Here is a 17535-nt window from a genome sequence, read left to right as displayed (position 1 = left end):
GAATTCTAACACTATCCTAACTAGGGATGGAACTGAAGTTTGCCTACATGACAAATTCTCCTCCTTCAAACTCTTCAGCCCAGGTTGTTCCCTTCTGGAGTTGAATATTCCTCCCATAAAATTGGGGGAAGACAGTCTGATAAGAAAACAGTGCTATTTTTTGACAAGCGAATCCTCTTAAATGAGGTGATTTTTTACCATTATCATTTATGCTAATAAAGCATAAAGATATAAAAATCCAGAGTGACTTTGAAGAAGCCTAATCACATCTTCTAACTCCAAAGCCCCGGAAGGGACCAGTTTATTCTGAAGCCAAACTCCCACTCTGACCTCATGGCCACCTTGGCTTTCTCAGTTCTTTCCAGAAACCACTCTCTTCTGGAACGGGCTATGAGGCCAGAACAGAACGAGGTACTCTACCAGAAAATGGCAATTCTAGAATACTGAACTACTGCATTTCTCATTATAACATTTTTCTGTATCAAGCTAGTGAATATACACCATTCTAAGAATTAGAACAGAATAATAGTAATAAGTTACATTTGTCACCCTAATTTATGTTCATCTATTCCAGGGATCACAAAGTAAGGTCCATGGGCCATATTTTATTTTTTTTAATTTTTTTTTTTCAACATTTATTTATTTTGGGGACAGAGAGAGACAGAGCATGAACGGGGGAGGGGCAGAGAGAGAGGGAGACACAGAATCAGAAACAGGCTCCAGGCTCTGAGCCATCAGCCCAGAGCCCGACGCGGGGCTCGAACTCGTGGACCGCGAGATCGTGACCTGGCTGAAGTCGGACGCTTAACCGACTGCGCCACCCAGGCGCCCCAATGGGCCATATTTTATAAGCAAATTTTAGTGGAACACAGCTGCACCCGTTCATCTCTTACAGTCGAGGGCTGCTTTTGCTTTACAAGGATAGTGTCGAGTAACTGCGAGAGGACGTATGGCCCACACGGCCTAAAATATTTACTACTTGGCCTTTTACTGAAAATGTTTGTTGACCCCTGATCTACTGATCAAAAACTTATTTGTGAGATAAAATGATTCTGACAGAAACAATCTTGGGACTCACCATCAAAATCTTTGAAGTTATATCGGGTTCCATATGTGAAGGCTCTCATAGTGTTATCATTACACTCTTTTACCAGACCCATTGCTTCCGCACCCAGTAACAATGTAATCTTGGAGGCACCAACAAGATATAAGTTCTGATTTTCTAGTGTTTCTTTCTCATATTTATTTAACAATGGTCTAAACAGCAGCTGGGCACCTTCAGAAACAAAAGATAAGCACAATCTCAGAAAAGTTTCAAGAACGAAAACATTCTAAGTAAGTATTGTCTCTAGTTTGATATAAGGAAAATGTATTAACAATTCAAATATATCTCCCAAATAGATAAGAAGTACACATAAGTCAAGTTCCTTCAGAAAATGCCTTCTAGCTTCCCATGTTTCTGCTACGAAGTCTGATCCTTATATATGTGTTATTATTATATACGTGACCTTTTTTCTTTTTCTCTTGAAGTTTGTAGTATCTTCTCCATTCCCAGGGTTCCAGAACTTCCCAATGACAGGCCTCTTCACTTACAGTGCTGGGCACGAGGTGGGCCCTTTCCAGCTGAAAAAGCATGGCATCAACCTTGAGTTTTCCTCAGATGATTTCTTCTCCTTTTCTTCCATTCCCTTTCTAGAACTCCTTTTATTCAGATGTGTACCTCTTGGACGAGTCCTCTAACTTCCTTATTTTTTCTCTGTCAAATTTTCCAATTCTGTAAGTTTTTGCTCTACCTTCTGGTAGGTTTTATCAAAATTACTTTCTAACCCTTTGACTGAGTTTTTAAACTTTGCTTTCATATTTTCACTTTCTAAGAGCTTTTTTCCTAAATGAATATTTTACAGCATCCAACTCTTGATTTATAGAATGTTCTACCTTCTCATAACTGAGAGTTGAGTTTTTAATTTCCTCTTGGTTTTCTTCTTCTGCAGAGTTTGCTGTTTTTGTCTGTTTGTTTTAGTTTAGCTTTCTCTTTCATGTTAGGGATTTTCCTCAGATGTTTGATCTTTTATTGTATGCGCATGTTTAAGAAAGGTGTTCCAACTGGGTATGGTGAACTTCTGAAGGTTTAGATGGAGTTCATTAAAGATGGCCTTTCATGCACAGTCATCTGGCCAGGTCATTTTCCATGGGCAACTCTCTGATTTCTGCACCTTGGGTTATTTTGCCTTTGGTTATTTTGTCTTTGACTCTGACTCTGGTCAGAGTCCCCAGGAAAGATTATTCAATCTGCTTCCTAGATGATTGATTCTAGCTAATATTTTGGATACTAAATTAGGTATGAGATTCGTGGGGTGGAGGACAGGGGTAATAATACTCAGTTATTATCCTATTTTCAGTACAGAATCTCTGTTTTCAACTGTGCATAAATCCCCCATTACAAAATCCAAGCATCTGACCCTCTGCAGAGAATAATTCACACTCTTCTGCTCCGATGGTAGAATACAGAAGGGATCAGGGGAGCTAACTATTTCTCAAATGGATCTTGGCCGATTCTTTTTCCTTTTCCTTGGTAGCACTTATTTCTGTCTCCACAGGTCTCTACAGTCACTAATACCTAAGTCTTTAGAAGTCTTCAGTCTGCGGTATAAACCAAACTGTACCTCAACTTGTACCCCTGCCAGCTTCAGCTTTGGCTTTTTCAAATCTGAGAAGTTATTCACCACTCATCCACCTGTTTTCTAGCTTCCAAAATGGTGCTGCTGTTGTATTCTTTCCTTTCTTCTTTGTCAACCTGGACTTATTATCTTTTTTAAAAGATCCTTTTATTGTCATTTCAATAGGAGTTTAGAAGAGAGTAAAAGTAAACATGAGTGTTAAACCTGCTACCCTTACCTGAAAGATGAGGATGCTTTTTTGGAATGTTCTTTTTTGCTTTCCCAACAGTAGAAAGATGCCCGCTGCTTCCCCATTCTTGTGTGTCTTTGTGTGTCTGTTCCACACAAGGAACAGAGAAGACTGGGAATACACGAAAGTCCCTCACTCTTAGGCACGACAAAAGCTCTTCCATCACAGGAATTTTAAAGAAGGGACCCAGGGGCGCCTGGGGGGCTCAGTCAGTTAAGCGTCCAACTTCAGCTCAGGTCATGATCTCACGGTTCATGGGTTCGAGTCCACTTCAGGCTCTGTGCTGACAGCTCAAAGCCTGGACCCACTTCAGATTTGTCTCCCTCTCTATCTACCCCTTCCCCTCTCACACTGTGTCTCTCTCTCTCTCTCTCAAAAATAAATAAACATTTAGGGGCGCCTGGGTGGCTCGGTCGGTTAAGCGTCCGACTTCAGCCAGGTCACGATCTCGCGGTCCGTGAGTTTGAGCCCCGCGTCAGGCTCTGGGCTGATGGCTCAGAGCCTGGAACCTGTTTCAGATTCTGTGTCTCCCTCTCTCTCTGCTCCTCCCCTGTTCATGCTCTGTCTCTCTCTGTCTCAAAAATAAATAAACGTTTAAAAAAAAATTTTTTTAAATAAACATTTAAAGAAAGAACGAATGAACGAACGAACTCCAATCCAGTGAAACACCTCTGATTTTAGTAAGCAGGTACTCTCGTTTTCAAGTTTTCTTTTGGCTTGGTTGTTTCCAAAAAATCAAAAATCCCACTTTGATTCAAGGTTTTATTTTTAAGAAAGCACTTCAGTTTACAGTCAAAATCTTAAAAAAAAAAGTCTAAGTTGTATTCAGTGTTTGGAGACTTGGTGAAGTTTTAGGTATTGTTTTGTACAGTTTTATGAAGCGTTTCCTCATGTAAAATGTCCTCCACTCTTTCCCCCAGATGTAGACCCCCTTTTGCCCTTTGGGAGAGGGCTAAGCTTTGGCTTCTCCTATAAAGTCATCCCTTTCCATCCTGAAAAGCATCACCAAGGGTCTCCTCTTTCTTCCCTTTCCTCTTGCAGCTAGTTTACAAACAATTCACTCTGAACTATCGTGCACTGCTTTGTACAGCTCTCTTTTTGTTTTTGTTGTTGTTGTTCTGTTACTTCAGTTGCCAGAAATCCACATTCAGTCTCCTTACACCGACAGTAACAGTCACAGTAACGTTCTTTCAGGCAGGGACCGTATTAATCTCTCTCTTAGCACCATATCTGACACACAAATAGACACTTGTCCACTCATCTGATAAATATTGACCTACTGTGCACCAGGCAGTGTACTAGGCACAGCATTTATAGCTGTGAACAAAATCACACTCGTGCTGCTTACAGTCTAATGCTGACTTAGATTCCCTTTCAAGTCCAGATAAATAATAAAGAGCAAAGAAATGGATATTAATTTTAGAAATATATCAGGGAAAAAACTGTAAAACATTTGAAAATACATTTTTAGTCACTGATCATGGCTAAGTCTGAGTAATATTTGTTTTACTTGCCTCCATCTTCCTTTTTAGAGATAATTCTGTTTTTCAGCCATTCTTTGGTTTCTTCTTTGACATCCTGAGCAAGTTCTAGGACCACCAAAGGTGTGAAGGAACTCTCACAAGTATCCAAAGCTGATAAGGTCACTTTCATCTTTTACAAATGTGCTGAAATTAAAATAAAATAAAAAGCACATGGGTTATAATGGAAAAGTGAAATATATGGAAACATATAAAAAAATATGTATTTGTATTTTCTCCTAATTACACCTAATTCTGGGTCCCAGGAAAAAGGAAAATTTCTCATGATCCAGATGGACATGAGACAGGCCCAACCAATGGTTGAAAGCACATGTGTGAGCCAGGCCCATACAAAGTCAGGGGGAACATCATCCTTTCCCGTAGGCAGCTCAGAACACGGCAGGGAGGACATCAGATAAGGGAAGGACAAAAAGTGTAAAATACACTGTCACACAGGAAGAGTCAGAAAGTATTTACAAAAGATCTGACACCCGAACAGGGTTTAGAGGAACAAACAGGAATTTGCTGGCGAGACTTGGATGGCATTCTACGTAGAAGAAACAGTATTCCTGTACAAAATAGAGAGGAAAAATAGCCAACAGAATCAGAGACACACAAGTGATTAGGTGTGGCTACAGCACCACTTGTGTGTGTAGGGGTGGGGGGTGCAGGATGGGAATGAGCAGGTATCTAACCAGGGACCGTGACTACAAAGGAACGGGGCTTTGTCAAATAAGCGATGGGAGTCATCAGTTCAGTAAGAGCAGGGAATTGACCTGGTCCGAGTTCATGCTTAGGTATGGAGTTGAAGTCCCCGGTATCAGCTTCCCTTCCTAGTTTCTCTTTCTCAGGAATATCATCTTTATCTCCATTTCCACGCTTGAAAAGTACTCTGGTCAACTTGGATATCCACAAATGACATCAGTCACTAAGGCCTAATGGCCTCCCTCTAAGATGTTTCTCGTGTGAATCTCTCTAACCCAGTGATTCACAGCAGAGACAATTTCCAGACTTTAGACTTACTTATTCTAACTCTGTACTTGACGTGGGTTTTAATGACTCCAAAGTACAAGTGCAAATCAATTCTTGGGAATAATCACAAAAGGAATGACCAACAGCACAGAACAGCCTTCCATCCTTTAGGGTGAATTATGATCTTGCAACAAGCAGATCAAACAGACCTCGGTCATCTGGCTTAGACTGATAAGTTGTTCTCTTACTCCAACACAGCATAAGTTTTGGGGCAACACAGGTATTATAAATCAATGCTGGATTCACATCATGGCACAAATGCTTCAGGAATGCTATTATAAAATAACAGCCAAATCCAAAGTGGGCGTGCCAGGCTCTATGAAGGTAACAAGATCAAAACGGGCCTCAGCACTCACCTCCTAACAGCTAGTCATGTGGTCAGGAACTCTACAGAATGAAAGAATGATAAAAATTAGCCATTAGAGCTATAGGAACTCAGAACACTTAATGTGCACAAGTTTCCATCAAGAAAAAGAGGCATGTTCTACAGAGGGAAGTAATGTGTAAAATCAATGACATTAAGAATAGAGCAGACATCTGGGGCGCCTGGGTGGCGCAGTCGGTTAAGCGTCTGACTTCAGCCAGGTCATGATCTCGCGGTCCGTGAGTTCGAGCCCCGCGTCAGGCTCTGGGCTGATGGCTCGGAGCCTGGAGCCTGTTTCCGATTCTGTGTCTCCCTCCCTCTCTGCCCCTCCCCCGTTCATGCTCTGTCTCTCTCTGTCCCAAAAATAAATAAACGTTGAAAAAAAAAAAAATTAAAAAAAAAAAAAGAATAGAGCAGACAGAGCAGGACCAGAGCAGAGAGGGCAACATTTTGTGAGCTGTGACCATTTAAGGATAAGGAATGCTACAGTTCACATCTGCTCCAATGGCCAGAACGGAGTCACTGTTGGTTTCTGAGCAGAGAATCAGCTACGTGTCAGAGTGAGATGCATCTCCATAGGTAGATTGAGGGGGCAGAATATGAATATTCTTTCAACTCTCCTGAACTTCTGAAATTCTTCAGAACAAAAAGTTGAGGAAAATGGTTAATGTACCAGTACACTACAGGGGCTTACGCATCGTCATCTTTTAAATGGAAAGACCAAATACAACGAACATTTATGACATGCTTATTTTCAGTCATGCTGTGATAAGAGTCTGAAGGTACAAAAGTAAGTAAGGTCCCCATCTTGCTTCTGGGGAGCTCATAGTCTTACAGCGGAAGCATCAGATCATTCTAACAGGAGGCCTGAAACAATAGCAGAAACCGTCTGGGGCAGGGCAGCCTGAGGAGGCGGGATTAACCTTCTGGGAAGGGAGGCTGAGAACCGGTAGCCTTCAACTCGGAAAAGGTCCACAGATAACTGTGAGGTTTCTGACCTGGAACATGGGAAAGAGGAAGTAAAGAGCCAAGCTGAAAAGGAATGGTTAGGCTCAGGGCACAACCCACAGTTCAGCAGGGTGTGTGTGGACACACGTCAAAGGTGTCAGTTTCCTGGCATTTGCACATCGCCTGACGTCGGTATAAAAGGCCCACCGTATTCACAACTTCCAGACCATACAACACTCTTTCTGAGACACTAAATGCAGGTTTCAGTTCTAAACACGTGTATGAGCACCAGCAAGAAATACATAAAAAATATTTGCTCACTGATTTATTCTCATTTGAGATACTATATGCCCTTCATGACTCGACACAACCTTCACAAGATTTCCAAGATCCTACAGACAAAAGTGTCACCATCTCTGACATCCAAAGAGTTCCTACAAATCAACAAAAAAATACGGAAACCTGAAATCACAAGTCACAAAAGAAGAAATAGAAGCAGCCAACACACACTTTGAGAAGATGTTCAAACATACCAATAAAAGAAATGTAAAGTAAGCATAAGATGCCTTTCCCTTTTCAGGTTTGCTGAAGTTGGAAGGTGGACGGAACCTAGCTCCGGCACAGGTGTAGAAAATCGGGCATTTTCACACACAGCTGACAGATGTTGTACTTTGATGCCATCTTTCCAGAAAGCAGAGTGGCAGTGTGAAAAATAATATTAAATAAGCTTACCATTCAACACAACAACGCCATTTCTAGGAATTTATGCCAAGGAGACAATAAAATAGAATATATATACAGTGGAAGTCATTGCAACTTCCTTTTTTCCCTCTCTCTCTTTCTCATTTACTTTGGGTTTAGTTATGGCAAAGAAATAAAAAAGACACAACGTATACAACCTGAAAGTCCAACAAGAGGACACTGGCGAAACTCATAAAGTATTTACGTGTCACAGCCATACAACAGAACCGTCAACACTAGGGTGCAGATGCAACTATATTAACATGGAGAACATTTCATTACGCATTGTAAGATTTTAAAAAAGCGCAAAACAAGACCCCATTTATGGATATGTACAATCCATCCTAATATCAAAATGACAACACCACCAGGTAACTTTGGGTTTTGGAAGTGTGTGGGTGCTTAGGAATTTGTCCATTTCTTCCAGGTTGTCCAGTTTGTTGGCATATGATTTTTCATAGCATGCCCTGATAATTGCTTGTGTTTCTGAGGGACTGGTTGTAATAATTCCATTTTCATTCATGATTTTATCTATTTGGGTCATCTCCCTTTTGTTTTTGAGAAACCTGGCTAGAGGTTTATCAATTTTGTTTATTTTTTCAAAAAACCAACTCTCAGGGCGCCTGGGTGGCTCAGTCGGTTAAGCGTCCGACTTCGGCTCAGGTCACGATCTCACGGTCCGTGAGTTCGAGCCCCACGTCAGGCTCTGTGCTGATAGCTCAGAGCCTGGAGCCTGTTTCACATTCTGTGTCTCCCTCTCTCTCCGACCCTCCCCCGTTCATGCTCTGTCTCTCTCTGTCTCAAAAATAAATAAACCTTAAAAAAAAAATTAAAAAAAAAAAAAAAACCAACTCTTGGTTTCATTGGTCTGCTCTACTGTTTTTTTAGATTCTATATTGTTTATTTCTGCTCTGATCTTTATTATTTCTCTTCTTCTGCTGGGTTTAGGGTGTCTTTGCTGTTCTGCTTCTAATTCGTTTAGGTGTGGTGTTAGATTTTGTATTTGGGATTTTTCTTGTTTCTTGAGATAGGCCTGGATTGCAACGTATTTTCCTCTCAGGACTGCCTTTGTTGCATCCCAAAGCATTTGGGTTGTTGTATTTTGATTTTCATTTGTTTCCATATATTTTTTAATTTCTTCTCTAATTGCCTGGTTGACCCATTCATTCTTTAGTAGGGTGTTCTTTAACCTCCATGCTTTTGGAGGTTTTCCAGACTTTTTCCTGTGGTTGATTTCAAGCTTCATAGCATTGTGGTCTGAAAGTGTGCACGGTATGATCTCAATTCTGTTACACTCATGAAGGGCTGTTTTGTGACCCAGTATGTTATCTATCTTGGAGAATGTTCCATGCGCACTCGAGAAGAAAGTATATTCTGTTGCTTAGGGATGCAGAATTCTAAATATATCTGTCAAGTCTGCCTGATCCAATATATCATTCAGGGCCCTTGTTTCTCTTCTGTTACCTTGTTAGCTCTTCCTGATGGATGGGCCCTGTAATTACTATATAATGCCCTTCTTCCTCTCTTGTTACAGCCTTTAATTTAAAGTCTAGTTTGTCTGATACAAGTATGGCTACTCCAGCTTTCTTTTGACTTCCAGTAGCATGATAGATAGTTCTCCATCCCCTCACTTTCAATCTGAAGGTGTCCTCAGGTCTAAAAGAGTCTCTTGTAGACAGCAAATAGATGGGTCTTGTTTTTTTAATCCATTCTGATACCCTATGTCTTTTGGTTGAAGCATTTAGTCCATTTACATTCATTGTTATTATTGAAAGATATGGGTTTAGAGTCATTGTGATGTCTGTGGGTTTCGTGCTTGTAGTGATGTCTCTGGTACTTTGTGGTCCTTGCAACATTTCACTCACAGAATCCCCCTTAGGATCTCTTGTAGGGCTGGTTTAGTGGTGATGAATTCCTTCAGTTTTTGTTTGTTTGGGAAGACCTTTCTCTCTCCTTCTATTCTGAATGACAGACTTCCTGGATAAAGGATTCTTGGCCGCATATTTTTTTTCTGTTCGTCACATTGAAGATTTCCTGCCATTCCTTTCTGGCCTGCCAAGTTTCAGTAGATAGATTCGTCACTAGTCTTATTGGTCTCCCTTTATATGTTAGAGTGTGTTTATCCCTAGCTGCTTTCACAATTTCTTTTTCCTTGTATTTTGCCAGTTTCACTATGATATGTCGTGCAGAAGATCGTTTCAAGTTACGTCTGAAGGGAGTTCTCTGTGCCTCTTGGATTTCAATGCCTTTTTCCTTCTCCAGATCAGGGAAGTTCTCAGGTATGATTTGTTCAAGTACACTTTCAGCCCCTTTCTCTCTCTCTTCCTCCTCCGGAATTCCTATTATACAGATATTGTTTCGTTTCACTGCATCACTTAGTTCTCTAATTCTCCCCTCATACTCCTGGATTATTTTATCTCTCTTTTTCTCAGCTTCCTCTTTTTCCATAATTTTATCTTCTAATTCACCTATTCTCTGCCTCTGCAATCCGAGCTGTGGTCGCCTCCATTTTATTTTGCACCTAATTTATAGCATTTTTTAGCTCCTCATGACTATTTCTTAGTCCCTTGATCTCTGTAGTAATAGATTCTCTGCTGTCCTCTATGCTTTCTTCAAGCCCAGCGATTAATTTTATGACTATTTTTCTAAATTCTTGTTCCGTTATATTGCTTAAATCGTTTTTGATCAATTCGTTACTGTCGCTACTTCCTGGAGTTTCTTTTGAGGAGAGCTCTTCCGTTTTGTCATTTTGGACAGTCCTTGGAGTGGTGTGGAACTGCAGGGCACTTCCCCTGTACTGTCTAGAGTAACTTGGTTTGGTGGGCGGGCCGCAGCCAGACCCGATTGTCTGCCCCCAGCCCACCGCTGGGGCCACAGTCAGACTGGTGTGTAACTTATCTTCCCCTCTCCCAGGGGCAGGACTCACTGTGGAGTGGGGTGCCCCTGTCTGGGCTACTTGCACACTGCCAGGCTTGTGGTGCTGCTTCGATGGGATCTGGTGTATTAGCCAGGGTGGATCGCAAGGTGCACAGGGGCGGGAGGGGCAGGCTCAGATCGCTTTGCCGTCGGTGGTCCTCTGCAGGAGGGGCCCTGCAGCGACCGGGAGGGAGGCAGACCCGTCGGAGGGATGGATCCACAGAAGCACAGCCCTGGGTGTTTGCACGGTGCAAGCAAGTTCGGTGAACTGGTTCCCTTTGGGGTTTTGGCTGGCGGATGGGAGAGGGAGATGGCGCTGGCCAGAGCCTTTGTTCCCCACGAGCTGAGCTCTGTCTTCCGGGGCTCGACAACTCTCCCTCCTGTTGTCCTCTAGCCCTCTCACTCTCCGAGCAGAGCTGTTCACTTTTAACATTCCAGATGTTAAGTCCCACTGGCTGTCAGAACTCATGCAGTCCGGCCCCTCTGCTTTTGCAAGCCAGACTTGGGGGCCCGCCTCGCCAGGCGGGCTGCCCCTCCACCGACCCGGCTCCCTCCCGCCAATCCATGGAGCGTGCACACCTCTCCGGCCTTCCTACCCTCTTCCGTGGGCCTCTTGTCTACGCTTGGCTTTGGAGAGTCCGTTCTGCTAGTCTCCTGGCGGTTTTCTGGGTTATTTAGGCAGATGTGGGTGGAATCTAAGCGATCAGCAGGACGCGGTGAGCCCAGCGCCCTCCTACGCCGCCATCTCAACACTAGCTAACTTTGGGGTCTTTACATGGTCTACTCCTTGAATTCTCACACCAACCCCACGAAAAAGAAACTCTTTCATTTAGGAGATGAGAAAACTGAAGTCAAAGAGGTTAAGGAGTTTGTCCAATGTCACATGGTAGCGAGCAGAAGAGCCTAACCTCAGGCACCCTGAGGCCAGAGTTCACACCCTTAACCACGTGTGGCTACACTCACGATTCACTCTATACTGTGTGCGTTTGAATAAATATCCCATCGATGATTAGGCAGATATATCTCTCCCAACTGTCACGTCTAGGTAGTAGGATTTCAGATAATTGTTATCTTCTTCTTTACGTTTCTCTTTTTGACTTGAATTTTAATAGGCAAGGGTTTTTTTTCTTATAATTAGAAAAAAATGGCTTTTACACTTGTAACACAGTATAGAGGTCTGACATTTTAAAAGTAAGGGTAAAATGTACCCTTTAGGAAAGGCCAAACGATACTTTTTAAAACTGTATAATACAAGATAATTTGCTTTAGTCCCAGATTAAAAAGATACCAACTTTGTAAAAAAGAAGTTGCCTAACTATAAAGATTGTTTTGAATAAAGGCTCAATAACAACGAAAAGCCTTCCGTCCAACAGTATATAAAATGAAACGGCTCCGCACATAGGCACATCCCCTCCTATCCAGAAGGAGGCGGCCAAAAGCGCCAGTGGAGCTGGGCAAAGATAGGATTTTTAGAGCAGAAGGAGCCTTAGGGGTCACTTAGTCCCGTGACCTCACTGTATCATATTCACAAGGTCCGAAATCACACAACCAGCATGGCAGATACAGACTGAAATCCAGTGCTCTCTGAATGATACCAGGCAGTATGAAAAAGACCTTTTCCTTTTTTTTTCCTTTTTGTGAACTTAGTCAACAAAGTCAGTTTTACAGTCTTGTCATTAGAAGAAGCGCCGGCCCGGCCACGCTGGGCAGCTACAAGCCTAGCTCCCTGAAAGTCTCACAGACTAACTCCAGGGCCAGTGTTGGTTGGACTCCGCTCTGAACCATGCCAGGTGGGAAAAGAGTGTCCGTGAAGGCTTGTTGGTGGAGCTCGGGAAGCCTTGATCCCTCTGAGACTCCCGCACATAAAATGCCCTCGAGGCTCAACACTGTTGGTGACAGTCCTTGAAGGACCACTCTGCTCTGTTTACGCTTGCTTTCAGCTGTTCTGCGCTCAGGCCAGCCACCGCGCCACAACGTACTTACCACCCTGGTGACCTAAGACGCCCCTCTCCCGACGCGCCACACCTTCTGTGCGGTCTTCTTCCTGTCCCTGTAACCCACCGAGGGGCACCCATTGCTCAGGGAATTTCTGTCTCTATATAGGAACACCTCTGGGATGCTCTCTCCTTGGGGGATCCCTGCCCCTGTGCTCTGCACGCAGCAGGGTGCAGGTATGGAGCACTCAGTGTTGCAATTCACTGGCCAGCGGAATCCAGGCCTGTGCTAAACCGCTTCTCCCCACCGGCGGGCTCAATGGCATGAAGAGCAAGTCCAAGGCAGTAAAAACAAGAAGCCTCAGGGCAGCCTTGGCCTAAGCTGAGTTCTGCAATCTGCTTTGACCAGAGGGTCTTCATGGGAGCTTGGTCTGCCATCATCACCATGCACATGACTAATAAATACACGCGACCAAAATACCAGAGGGGGGCACATGAGGGCGTGAAGTGTGGGTACAGAAAAGAGGCTCGTGGTCCCAGTGGGGGCCAATCTAAAAAACAATGATCCAACATATGTAGTCTTCTTGGGCACTGGACGGTACAACGATTTCTGCAACCACAACCAATTTCCCCCTTTCACCCAAGCTGTCAACCAGGACAGCAGCCAGGAATGACTAAAAGGCACAGCATACAGGTTCCAGAGACACTCTGGGGCACAGGACAGCCGTCCCAAATTCTGTTCTTACCGTGTGTTGCACTGCACACAGCGCCAAAGAGAGGCCTAAAAACGAACTGGATTCAGGCGCTTTTACATTAGCTACGGCAATCACCTGCCTACAGGAAGAGGTGAATCCTGACCATTGTGGCTGAAATGCGCATATGAAGATAAACACACTGTGCGTTCAGTCATGGGGCCGGGAGTACATGCATCTCTTATCGAGGATCAAGAAAAGAATAGGGGACTCTGTATTCTCTTCCTGAGCTTGGGGGTGGGGGGAGCCAATGGAATTATAAATCCAAAGGCTAGTTAGAAGGAAATGCACAGGTATCTTCAGTAATCACCGTATTTCAGACCCGAGGAGAAACATAAACCAAAATTACTCAGTCACGAAGCAGCACAGGAACAGATCATTGAGAGAAAGACGAAGGGCCACACTGATTGAGCTGGAAAATGAGAGGGATTTCCCGAGGAGAAAAGGTGCAATTTTAATGGCCGGGGCTAGATGGAAGACAGGACCCTTCTGGAGGCCCTGAGGGTAAGAAAACAGAGCCGTCTTCTGAAATCTGCAACAGGCTGCTAATGACGAGGGCAACTGGGAGACACTCCTTCCTCGAGACCCAGGGCAGCTGCCTCTCCGAGTTACGTAAGGTGTGCAAATCTGGGAGTGGTAAGTCAGCACACCGTACACACCCACCCGCACTAGAGTTTCTCGGCGACACTGATGAGGTAAGGAAGCTGGTGAGGCCCATGTGAGAAACACACCTGGGAACCTGATGGCATCGGGATCGCACCGGAAGATGCAGGAGAGGCGAGACAGACATACTGGAAGGCAGCCTGGCCACGGCAGCCCAGGCGTAGGCCTAAAGAGATGCTGCACCAAGAAGGCCACCTCTGCACAGAAGCACCCAACGGGGCCTTGCCAGGACTGACCTCCTCTCATTCACACTTCCTGTCTGCTCTGGAATCACGTCTGAAACCCTGGAGCAACACTGCGTCTCACTGCAAGCATAGCACTTGACTCAAAACTAAAGCTCTGATATGTGATCAAAGCATGAATCCATACGATGATCACACAACCATATAAAAAGACGTTTACGGAGAATTTTTAACGATCGGGGGAAATGCCAAGCGGGGGTAAAAGCAGACAACAAAGTAATATAACAATATGACCCCAATTATGTAACATGTACATTTAATACACAATAAAATACAAAAAGAATGAAGGAGTATTGCACCAAAATGTTAAGAGGGTTGGTTAAATTACATGGGATTTTCATTTTCATCCTTATACTCTTTTCTCTATCTTCTAAGGTTCTACAATGAAAAAAAGTTTCACTGGCTTTTTTTTTTAAGCACACACACCAATTTACTAGGCCCTTTCTATTCCCTTACATTACTGTAGATCTTTTAAATTTCATCCTTCACCGGTAATTCCACAATTCTTTCAGCAAAAGCTGGTCAGAACACACATGATCTACTTCCCACGGTGAATTTAAAACTAGGTGTCCTCACAGAATGGGCCCTTAGAAAATATCTGGTTCTGTAAGTTAGTGGGAGACTTCAAATCGAAAGCAGGCAGAGAGTAAAGATGTGACTTTTGAAAGACGCCACGGGACTCGAGTTTTGGAAATTAAACTCCGCAGGATTTAAGGGCATGGGCCACAACTGTTTTGCAGTCCGAATAAACCTCCGCTGTACTTTTGAAGCCCGGAACCTCTGTACACTGTCCTGGCTGCTGGAACAGCCTTCTTCTGCAGCAGACGGCGCGCACCGAGTCCGGCGCTGGGCAGGCACCAGGAAAACAGAAGCAGCCTATAGGAGGAGAACTCGATTCCATCCACATTTCTCAGGTGTCCCAGGCACTGCCCCTGACTTGCATTTATTGCTTAAAAAGTACTACGTGTGCCAGTGGAGAGCCCGGAAACCCAATCACCCCGATGTGAAAGGGAGCATGACCCTGCAAGTTCGCTGCAGCCACACTAGTTCGGACATATCCCAAGCGTCCCTGCTCCCCAGGCGGCCCGAGAAACGTGAATCTTGCGCCGCTGAGCTGGTCCTTCCAAAAAACGTCCTTCGATAGGCTTGGCCGCCTTTCCCAACCCCACCCACGACCTCACTCCCCTGAGCTCCGAAGACCCCAAGTCCCCATCCTGACCAAAGTCCCAGCTTTCGGCTTCACCACGTTTCTTCCAATACTCAGCCCTCCATCCCAGACTCCTATAGGCTCTCCCCAGCCCCCACCTGCACCTGCCACCCCCCCATACTTTCAGTCCTCCCTCCCCAACCCCCATCTGCGCCCATCCCGGTCCCACTTCCCCATTCCCGACACTGCCCCGGGGAGGTGCCCCGGGGAGGTGCCCCGGGAAGGAAGGGCAGTGGGAGGCGCCCCTGGAGGCGCGCCGCCGTCGCCGCCAGGCAGCCGGGGCTCAGTCCCACACGGACCCCGGCTCCGCGCCGTCGACGGCGACAGGGGCTGCGGGCCCCTCCCCCACTCACCGGCCGCAGCGGCGCTCCACGTCTTCGGAGGCGGGCCCGACGGCCGGCGCCACGGGGAGGCAGAGCCGCGGACGCTCGAGGCGGGGGGCGGGCCGAGGCCTGCAGGGAGGGCGCGCCGGGCGCTGGGTGTGGCGGGCCTGGCGGGGCCCTGACTCCAGGGTGCGCGGGCTGGGCCGGACCACGTCGGGACAGGCGGGGCCCGGCACTGCGTCGCCCGGAGCGGGGCGGGGCCTAGTGGGGAATCCCTCCAAGGCTGGGGCAGGAACGGCTCCGGAGAAAAGGTAGGAAGGGCCTGGCTGGCTTTTGGCCGGGAGTGGGAACGCGGCGGGGCACCGGAGAGGCGTGCCTTGTGGGCTGTCACTCCCGAGGAGGGGCGGGACCACGGTGGGAGAGGCGCGCCTTATGGGCTGTCCGCGGCCGGGGGGCGGGGCCTCGTTGGGCGGTCCCACCGGGAGGGGGCGGGGCCACGGCGAGCGGGGGCGTGTCCTACGGGCTGTCGCTCCGAGAGGAGGCGGGACCACGGTGGGAGAGGCGTGTCTTATGGGCTGCTTTTCCGATGAGGGGTGGGGCCTCGCTGGGCCTTCGCACCTGGGGGGGTGGAGCCTAGTAGAGACGCGGAGAAAAAAATACCGGTATCCCTGCTCTTACGAAAGACCTCCATTACTACAGCAATAGCTTTTTTAGTAAAAGCGGTAATCCTCTTCAGATTTCTTTCCTTTAGCGAAAACAGGTACTAATGGAGGTCTTTCGTTAACGGGAACTTTCGGAAAGCAAGGTTGTGCGAGGATTATTCTTCGCCTTTCAATTTACAAAAATGCTCTGCTTTCTGAGAGCCAGGGAAACCTGTATGCCTCTTTGCATTTTCCTCTGGCCGGTCTCTTGCAGTCCAGACCCCAATTTTCTTGTCACTTTCAACTATCAGAACAAGTCCCCCGCCACCTTTCATCTCTCAGACTTCTTACTTTTCCCCTTTTCTCTGCCCTAGCCACGTTGGCGCCCTGCTCTTCCTAGATCTCACTCACCCAGCTCCCACCCCAGGGTTTTCGTCCTGGCTGTTCCCTCTGCATTCCTTAATTAAGAAGACTGTTTACTTCCTCTCCTCCCTCCAGGGAATAGAATCCCACCTTCTCACTGAGGCCCTTTCTGATCATCCTGTGTAGTACTTGCTCTCCTCCACGTCCCACCATCTACCCTACCTGCTCTCCTATATCTTTTTTTTCACAGCACGCATCACCTAACATTTTATATTATTATGTTTACTGTCAGTCTCTCCCAAACGTAAGCTTCACAAGGGCAGAGATTCTTGTCAATTTTGTCCGCTGATATATTCCCGGTGTCTGGAACGGCCTTCGATCCACAACAGGCAAGCAATAACCCTCAGTGGAACAAAAGAAAGCAACAAATGAACCCTTTATAAGGGTTCCCTCCATACACCCAGGTCAGCCCAGAGGAATGCCTCCACGTCCTGCCAAGCCAGAGAAGTGAGATCTGCTCCTCCACACCTCTGCCCCTTTTCTGGGTCTTCCAGGTTCAGGACAGGGAGGAGGGAGACTAGGGAATGGGAACAGAAGCTTGTCACTTGATAGGGGCTGTTTGTTATTCTTTCTAGAACCCCAATGCTCTGTCACGGGAGTTCACAACCTTACTGGTCAGTTCTCACATGGCTGTCTTTTTTAGTAAGCCCTGCATGGATACGTCCAGAAGTTCTCTCTCTTCTGCAGTTGGGACAAATTGTTTGCGAGTCAATAGGTTTAGACAGGAATTACTTATTAGGCTTTTTAAAATTGCAGTCTTCCTATCTTCGCAACCCCTGAACTTGAATGGCCCTCCCTCCGTATGACTTCATCTTCTGGCATTTCTATGACCAGAAGGATTGGCGGGGGAGGGGGGACAAAATTTGAATGGAAATATTAAAAAATGCCTTTCGCATGGACAATCTCATTTCATCTCCACAAT

At 45.8% G+C, this 17535-nt stretch overlaps 1 protein-coding gene across 17 annotated transcripts in view; it reads right to left on the bottom strand.

Annotated features, from left to right (window-relative positions):
* Positions 1-15953, bottom strand: part of ANO10 (anoctamin 10) — a 224833-nt gene extending 208880 nt beyond the window's left edge. For 5 of the 17 annotated variants that reach the window (XM_030329345.1, XM_030329340.1, XM_030329343.2 and 2 more), the window contains exons 1-3: positions 15580-15945; positions 4422-4574; positions 1079-1276 (exon numbers count right to left, since the gene is read on the bottom strand). In XM_030329345.1, coding sequence (XP_030185205.1) covers positions 1079-1276; positions 4422-4560 — 337 coding nt within the window. In that variant the 5' untranslated portion in view covers positions 4561-4574; positions 15580-15945. Of the gene's footprint in view, positions 1-1078; positions 1277-1508; positions 1624-4421; positions 4575-15579 lie in introns of those variants that run through there. The other 12 variants (XR_003971714.1, XM_030329342.1, XM_032594620.1 and 9 more) reach the window with 7 other exon arrangements.
* Between the last annotated feature and the right edge of the window lie 1582 nt (positions 15954-17535).

Source organism: Lynx canadensis, chromosome C2 (genome assembly GCF_007474595.2).
Source record: "Lynx canadensis isolate LIC74 chromosome C2, mLynCan4.pri.v2, whole genome shotgun sequence".
Lineage (NCBI taxonomy): Eukaryota > Metazoa > Chordata > Mammalia > Carnivora > Felidae > Lynx > Lynx canadensis.
The sequence above is the reverse complement of the archived record's forward strand: the minus strand, read 5'-3'. Positions and strand labels throughout refer to the sequence as shown.